Source organism: Glandiceps talaboti, chromosome 12 (genome assembly GCF_964340395.1).
Source record: "Glandiceps talaboti chromosome 12, keGlaTala1.1, whole genome shotgun sequence".
Classification (NCBI taxonomy): domain Eukaryota; kingdom Metazoa; phylum Hemichordata; class Enteropneusta; family Spengelidae; genus Glandiceps; species Glandiceps talaboti.
This window is the reverse complement of record NC_135560.1, coordinates 10,747,535-10,756,169: the sequence shown is the minus strand read 5'-3', so window position 1 is coordinate 10,756,169 and position 8,635 is coordinate 10,747,535. Positions and strand designations below refer to the sequence as shown.

The 8,635-nt window shown below is 35.0% G+C and overlaps 1 protein-coding gene across 1 annotated transcript in view; it reads right to left on the bottom strand.

Annotated features, from left to right (window-relative positions):
• Nucleotides 1-31: 31 nt before the first annotated feature.
• Nucleotides 32-8,635, bottom strand: part of LOC144443221 (ceramide transfer protein-like) — a 39,610-nt gene continuing 31,006 nt past the window's right edge. Inside the window, exons 9-14 of the mRNA XM_078132636.1 lie at nucleotides 7,302-7,388; nucleotides 6,625-6,723; nucleotides 5,805-5,937; nucleotides 5,159-5,358; nucleotides 4,381-4,513; nucleotides 32-3,997 (exon numbers count right to left, since the gene is read on the bottom strand). Coding sequence (XP_077988762.1) covers nucleotides 3,870-3,997; nucleotides 4,381-4,513; nucleotides 5,159-5,358; nucleotides 5,805-5,937; nucleotides 6,625-6,723; nucleotides 7,302-7,388 — 780 coding nt within the window. The 3' untranslated portion in view covers nucleotides 32-3,869. The remainder of the gene's footprint in view (nucleotides 3,998-4,380; nucleotides 4,514-5,158; nucleotides 5,359-5,804; nucleotides 5,938-6,624; nucleotides 6,724-7,301; nucleotides 7,389-8,635) is intronic.

Here is an 8,635-nt window from a genome sequence, read left to right as displayed (position 1 = left end):
ACTCAATTATGCTGCAATACGAGATTTCATATTTCTGTTGGGAAGTAATAGATATCTTCAAGGAAATGTCCAGTCACACTTATTTCTGCCTTTTGCCAAGAATCAGTCTTATACTTCTGTAGGGTTTTTTACATCGATTTCAGAACCTTCCCTCATATCTGTTACCCTGTCAACTCATTAGGACATCACTGTATACAAAAGTTGATGAACAACAGGCGCTGGAGAGCTCTCCAACATCTATGGATGAACACAGGTGAATTTCCTGAAATCTTTCAAAAACAGACCCATAGCAATTACACAGACACAAACAAATCTATTATGGAACCACTTCCGCCACTATCAGTTATGTTTTCTCTTTGTAAGCTTTATTTCATAAAACTGGTGTGTCCTCTGAATCAATACACACACACATACACATACCTGTACATTCCCCTCCCATAAATTGACTCTTTTCTATAACACCAACTACAAAGCTTGTTCATCAAAACTCGCCACAATTTTCAATTTTCAATCACTTTTTTTTGTCAATATCAAACTATTACTTCTAGTTAAACAAAAATTCTCTTCTAACATGCACCAAAATAACTGTAATGTTGAAAAAAAAGAAATGTGGCCCGAAAAGCACCGATTCAGGGGGTACAACGGGTAACACTGAAGTAAAACACTTTCTCTATAAGTTACGCTCGTTTATAGCAGTGACATCAAGTGTTTCAATTGGTTTATTTACAAGCCTAGCATGTGGCCTTTCTAATGTGGTCGATTAATTAGCAAATGAAAAAGTATACTTTTACACTTGATATGGATGCTATAAACGATTGTGGTACATTCAGAAAATGCTTTACTTTGGTGTTATGGGTTGTACTGGATATGGATGCTATAAACGATTGTGGTACATACAGAAAATGCTTTACTTTGGTGTTATGGGTTGTAAAGTAACCAGACTTCTCTAGCTATGGAAGTGTTTAGTATAATATTGATCTCCATTTTGAGCTTCGAAATAATGAATTACCATACTTGATAGTCTGTGAGGTACACCGTGGTAGGGCGTCCTCACACACTGGAGAGATGAGGCCGGTGACAGTGGAACGACACACTGTATCCTACAGTCTACATACTTGGGTATTTATTGATATATATATACTTGTTGAAGGTTTCTAACAATGGAGTATAATGCCTTAGAAGGACATGTTACGTGGTCGTATGACACCCTAAAAGGGCAAGTTATGTGGTTGTATGACTCCCTAAAAGGGCGTTATGTGGTTGTATGACACCCTAAAAGGGCATGTTATGTGGTCGTATGACACCCTAAAAGGGCATGTTATGTGGTTGTATGACACCCTAAAAGGGCATGTTATGTGGTTGTATGACACCCTAAAAGGGCATGTTATGTGGTTGTATGATACCCTAAAAGGGCATGTTATGTGGTTGTATGATGCCTTGGAAGGCTGCATTATGTGATTGTATAATGCCCTGGAAGAGCATACAATGTGCTTATATAATGCCTTGGAAGGGCATGTTATGTAATACAGACTGGGACTTATAAACCTGCCAGGAGAGTTACCCTTGCAGACAACAGGCATGCAATGCAGCTACAATTTTTATACAAGTGTTTTACTATGTACCATGAGACGCAAACATTTTACACGGATAACAAAAACACGAGTTTACACAAGTCTTTGTAACGTTCAGCACACAACGCAACAATACACATCTGTTTTGGTAAAAAACACTGCCTTGCGACAAAACACACTCTTTGCACTGCATGTAAGTCTAGATATATAATAATATATGGCGAGCCTTTATGGTATAAATGAGGTTCCAACATGGAACAGCTCATTTGATAAGAAATGTAAGGCGCAGAACAGAAAACTTCCTTTTCGGTCTTACAGTATATTTATGAAATTCCACTGATAAATACATCAACACATCAAAAGCTGATGCTCGTTTCAAACATATCTCAACGATATTACATTAAAATGGACAAGAGTATAAAAAACGTAATCTCACAAATATGGGTGTTAAATTCAAATTCATCTTTCACAATTTTTCTTGCACATGACCCAATAATTAAATGTACTGGTATATTTCTCCAGGTCACTGTACCATTTATGAAACCAAAATGTAAAATTCTCAGATTCCAACCACTGCATCAATATTTTGGCAAAATTGATCACACAACTAACACAAGGTCTGTGGACATAAATATGACAAAACTGTAACACCATCAAATGAACTGCATGCACTGTTACTTGTTGAACAATAACACTTTCATATAATAGTTACAAACAAATATTACAGTTCACCAAACAGGTGAAAGTTAAGTAGACAGAGAACATTTTATTTTGATATTGAAAACTGCAACCTTTGAAAGATAGAATGAGATGACTGAACCACTATCATACAGTGCTAACTTTGACAGATACAAAGGGATGACAAAACCACCATCCTACAATAGTTACTTTGCTAGATACAAGGTGATAACAAAATAACTTTTACTTTGAAAGATATAAGGGGGATGACAAAACCACTATCAATGTATCATACAATAACAATACAGAGAGACGACAGAACCACTATCATACAGCAGAAATTTCCCATCGATTCCACAGTCGACATCACTAAAATCTTTACAGGGGAAACTTATAAGCCCATCCAGTGGTTCAAGAGGGAAGAGCTGACAGTACTTTTCGCAACTTTTTATTTGTAGAACGAAGTAGAACTTGAAAATATGTATCAAACAAAACACAACTATTCCTCTGGAAATAAGTCCATCATCAATATATATCCAACTGAGCTGTTTAGCGCCCTCAGACAGGCAAGGGCTCAGTACTTTTGTTTTAACAAGTTTCTCATATCTTATATATGTGAGCTTCTGGGAAGGATTACAGTCAACAGAGATGAATTGAATTTTTTAGTTTCACAAAAAAACTTTTTGTACATTCTTTATTACTGTCAACTATAATTGGTAAAGGAAAAAAAACAAGACAGAGAAATTATTGCAAGTATATTTAGCTGAGATCAAACTTCTCATTTTCAAAAGAAAAAAAAGAAATAATTAGGCAGTGTCCTTCTGTGACATACTGGCCTCCAAAAAAAAAAACCAAAAACATTCTTAATAAACTAGTCCTGTGCATAACAAATTTACATGTACTTCAATTTCACTGAAATTCCTCGGCTGAGTTTCAGATTTTAATCATTTGATTCTGGACAACAGCACAGATCCATTTGATAAAAATGATAAATCCTCATTATTTATTTAGCACAGATTTTTTTTATTCAACATTTGCTGTATATTCATGTAGATCTGCCGAATTTCATATTTGCATTAAAGAACAAATATTGGACTGTTTTTCGTATTCCCTAGACTGTTCAGTCAAAACATTTATATAACGAGGTACAGAATACAGAGTCCCAAAGTCACAAGTTGATCGAGTTTTTTAATAAATTGACATAGAATCATTTGATTTGAAGTATTCAAAAAACCCCAATGGCATGTTATGATATTATTTGAGGGGAAAAAATCACAACATGTTCTGTAAAAATTTGTTGGTATTATTATCAAGAAATGAATGCCATCAGTAGCATACTGTCAATTTGCTTGACATATTTGTTTTAATTATCACTAAGTTGAATTCAAAATTGTCACGAGAATTAACAGTTGCTTTACCTCTAACATGAAATTTCCACACTGTGAGATTTTGGGTGTACCACACATATATTGTGCCGAAATCCCAGATCCACATCCGAGCACCAATACAAACTATATTTCCTACATTTGAAAATAATTTTCTATTTTCCTCATCCTTATCATCTTTCATTTCCCTGACACAACAAAAAGCACACAATTCTGTGAAATCTTGGGTCCCATATCACCACATCACCGGTGTATTCTCAACCTTTTTCTCCACAAAACCTGAAAATTTTCTGAGGAATCTTGGGTATTCTCGTTTGTACATTGCACGGAGAACAGATGCTGGAGCCCAGCCTCCTGGATTAACTGCAAGATGGAAGATAAAAATGTCTTGTTATTGAAAGGACAAAAAAGAAAACATAACTTTGATACGGTGTAGTAGAATAGATGTTGATACATTTGTCAACATAATAAGTATGTCTAATAGAAACACTTCAATGACAATTAAGAATTGAACAGAATGGTCTCTGTAACTCTGTCAGTCAGTCTCATTTCTGTGTGTGTGTGTGTGTGTGTGTGTGTGTGTGTGTGTCTGTCTGTCTGTCTGTCTGTCTGTCTGTCTGTCTGTCTGTCTGTCTGTCTGTCTGTCTGTCTGTCTGTCTGTCTGTCTGTCTGTCTGTCTGTCTCTCTCTCTCTCTCTATGTACAGAAATCACATAAATGCAATGATGGAATAGAAGGCTTCCTTACTGTGTGCTGTGTAAGTAATTTTGCACCAAACATTTTCTCTGGGTACATCCTCTTCATCTATACAGGGAGGATCAACTATTGTTTGACAGAACATTGCTATGTTGATTTTGGCTCGTACACACTTGTTACCAACCTGTGTGGACAAACAGAAAACAGTCAAATTTATAATTACATGTAAATTCATTTCTGATACATGCAGGCCAACAAGTAATAACCTGAAGTTTTGCACAAGATTTATTCTGAATGTTAGAAAACAATGTCATTAAAGGGGAACACTACTCCAGGAAATAAAGGCATTTTCATAAACTATGGATTCTGAAGAGTCATTTTACGATTTTACACCACCTACAATTACTGAGAAACATCAAGTTGATCTTGTGCCTTTATCTTTGCTATGGGCCATGACTGTGCAAAACCCCCAGTTTATGAAAATGCCTTTATCTCCTGGAGTGGTGTTCCCCTTTAATGATTATGATAAGATATCATAGTTACGTCTTCATCATTTGCACCCTTCCAAAGGTTCCCTCAAGTGTTCACGTTTGAGTTGTTTGGTAGCACTTATATGGAATGTGTGGCACATTGCCAAATGTCTGTATTTCACAACCCAATGTTGTATGGTCTCAGAGCACCAGATGAAGAAGTCTCAGTGGATATGCAAATGAGTATAATTTTATGGCCATTATTTATCATATATTATACACAACATCAGACTTACATTTTGAAGTTCAAGAAAGAAAAAATGTTACGCCTTACAACATAGTCAAAGAAATATACATACCGGACGACTTGGATGGTCCACTGAAAAATTACAAACAAGATAGGTCCCTGGATCATTGCCTTCGTCCATTGATAGTTTTCGGAAATGTGAGCAATAGACACAGTCTCTTTGTGTGGCAGGCCATACTCTCTTCACCATTTCATGCCACACTAGAGTGTCAGCACTTAACACATCTAACACATCAGCTGTATCTAGTGTAACTGTAGAGGCAAAACCAAAGGTAATGTTAAATAATGGATATTGTACAAACATAAGTACTTCTATGAGACATGTAGTATATTGTTTGGACGGTTTAAATGCCTGGTTCAGATTAGGATTAAAATCTAGGTGTGAAAAAACAGTTGTTTGGCAGACTTACAGAAAAAGTTGGTCCTGGGGGTCTGTATGTGAGAGGCCAAGGTCATACGTCAATGGTATTTTGTACTCACCATTGCAATCTTGCCATGATATTGAATAATTTTCATGGGGGTGGTGGGGGTTGCAAAGAGAATGAGTATGTCAGAGGTCAAGGTCATAGGTCAAACGGTATTTTATAATCATCATTCTTATCTCTAACTCTGCTAACAGTAACAATTCAATTTTGGGAGGTGGGTGGGATGGTCAGTTGAGGTCAATATCATTAAGTCAACCAGTACGTAATACTCACCATTCCAATCTAGTCGACTCTCTGCTTCATAGAAATAGTGACACATTTCATGGGCTGAGATACCTTGTACACGATGTATTGCTTTGAGAGGGTCAACAACAACGCCATCAATCTCTTGTTCGCTGCGGAAAACCTACAAAGATTAACCAAAATCAAAGAATTACAATTAGAGATAAACTCCATCAAAATATTCAATTAACTGTAAATTTTTCTATAACTTTCAGTGATTTTTTTTCACCAGGACAATTCTTCTACACGCAAGAACACAGTCCCCTCCCCCCTAATGTGCTGTTAACTGGGGTCCAAAATTAGGTTCTACAATTAGCCGACAACACTAATGTGCTGTTAACTGGGGTCCAAAATTCGGTGCTACAATTTGACGACTATCTATATAAATCCATATCATATATAGCTCAGTCTACTCAAAACATAAAGTGATGTTAATTGATCCATTACATGAGAAAATCCTAAAAAATTAATTTTGAGTATAGTTTTATTATCAACTTTTTTTATTTCTACGAAAAATTTGGCTGCAAGGCATTAACAAAATCCTGATCAAGTTAGTAGTGAGTCAATTTACTATAAAGTTCATAAGTTTCATTTTCACTTTTGCTTTGATGGCAATTTTGGGACACTTGTGTTTTTTTCTTCTTCAAATAGTGCACAGTCATTCACAAAGCCCTGATTCCTCCTAATACTGAATCACACAAATGAGAATATCATTTTTATTTTAATTGTAGTTTTCGTTGTATCAGTCTTCATTGCCCAAAAAACGTAACAACAGTGTTTTATAACTTGTAAATAAATCGGTAAGAAGTACCTTCATTTCTCCCTCTTCGTGGACTAGCTGCCAGGTACCTTGTTCACCATGTAAATCTTCAAAGACATACTTAATAGCTTCTTCTACCTTCTTGTTACACTGAAATGACATCACAGCAGACACATATGTTACATATTTGTTGTCAAATCAGCAGTTTGTCAAGTACACTGTGCCAGGGCACCCTCATACATCATTGATTCATTGTTAGTGGAGGATCTGTGGTACACATATGTGCAGCGTCCATGGTTGTTGACTTAGTATGCACTGACATGTATTCAGAGGATTACTAATTCCAAGAAACTTACTCCATATCGCATCTGTATCGAATGGAGCAACACGACATACTTTACAGACAGAATACATGGATTTGACAAACATATTTACAGCATACAGCTGTAACTGATATTTGTGTGTGTGTGTGTGTGTGTGTGTGTGTGTGTGTGTGTGTGTGTTGATTACTTTATTTATTATTTATTATTTATTTATCAAATCATAATATACAACCACAAAATGGCTGATTTCTGCCAATGCTCCAACAATCACATTATCTTTAGTACCACGGAGTAGAAAAATGTTTTGAAGTCTGGCATTTTACAAGGTCTTTTGACTGATTGATTAACATTACACAAAACAAAATATAGTACCAGTAGTATCAATTTTTTTAATTCAGACTTTACCTCAGCAGATAGCCAGTGCTGACTTCCTTCAATCTTGGCAGGAACGGGTTTTGGAGTGTGTGGCAGGACTTTCTTTGGGGCCTCCTCCTGTCAATCAGAAAGGTCAAATGTCAAACATGGTCAACTTTATTTCCTATTTGACTATCATCTGGTAAAGTCAAATACTTTATTAAAGGAAAAGTCAAGTCACTCTGTGCATTAGTCAAGACAAAGAAATTAGATGAGTCATGATGTCATCATAAGTTTTCCCATGAACCCTTGCAGGAAATCCCAAAGTACCTGAACACATGTCAAGTGCAGTAGCACTTTTTTGCAAGTTAGAGTTAGTTACCAAGGTGCTATTTTATCATCCAAAATCATCTGTAAGTTGATTGGTAGTAGTAATCAATTCAAGTGTACTAAAGTAGAAGTCTGTCTGACTGGAATTTTCCTTTAAGAACAGTACATAATTTCTACTGTCACATGTATATCCAAATAAAAAACACAGACAAATTAGTCTTGACTTTTCTTGATGTCGAATATATATTTCCACCCTCTGAACGTGAGTACATCTGACATGCAATTCTCAGATGAGGGATGTTAATACAGAGTAATCGTTCCACAGGTTCTTTCATTGAAAAGCTTTCAAAATGGTTACTTGTTAACGAGATAAATTCTATATATATATTTACCTAGTAGTAGTAGAGACATGAATTGCATCCTGAATGCTTCAAAGCAGATATTTTTTAGGACTTCCTGTCTCTATGTGTTCCAACTGACTAGTCACTTATGGTACTTTATGGTATCATTGAAAACATGTTGGATAATTAACATAATTAACCTATGTAGGGATAACATACTTGGTGAATTTTAATCCCTGTAATACAAGCTATTTTAAGATTAACCTTGATGGGAATGGCCATCACTTGGTGCATTTAAATCCCTCAATACAGGTGTTATTTTTAGAAGAACTGCAGTAGCAGTGCACATCACTTAGTGCATTTAAATCCCCTAAATACATGTATTATATTTAGCACAACCTCAATAGGATTGGTCATCAAGTGGTGAAACTACATCCCTCATTACATCGATTAAATTTAGCATTCTATAACCTATATATATATATATATATATATATATATATATATATATATATATATATATATATATATATATATATATATATATATATATATATATATATATATATATATATATATATATATATATATATATATATATATATATATATATATATATATATATATATATATATATATATATATATATATATATATATATATATATATAGTTTTGGTAGTACTGGAACTCTTTCTTGGGTGTAACTCGGAGTT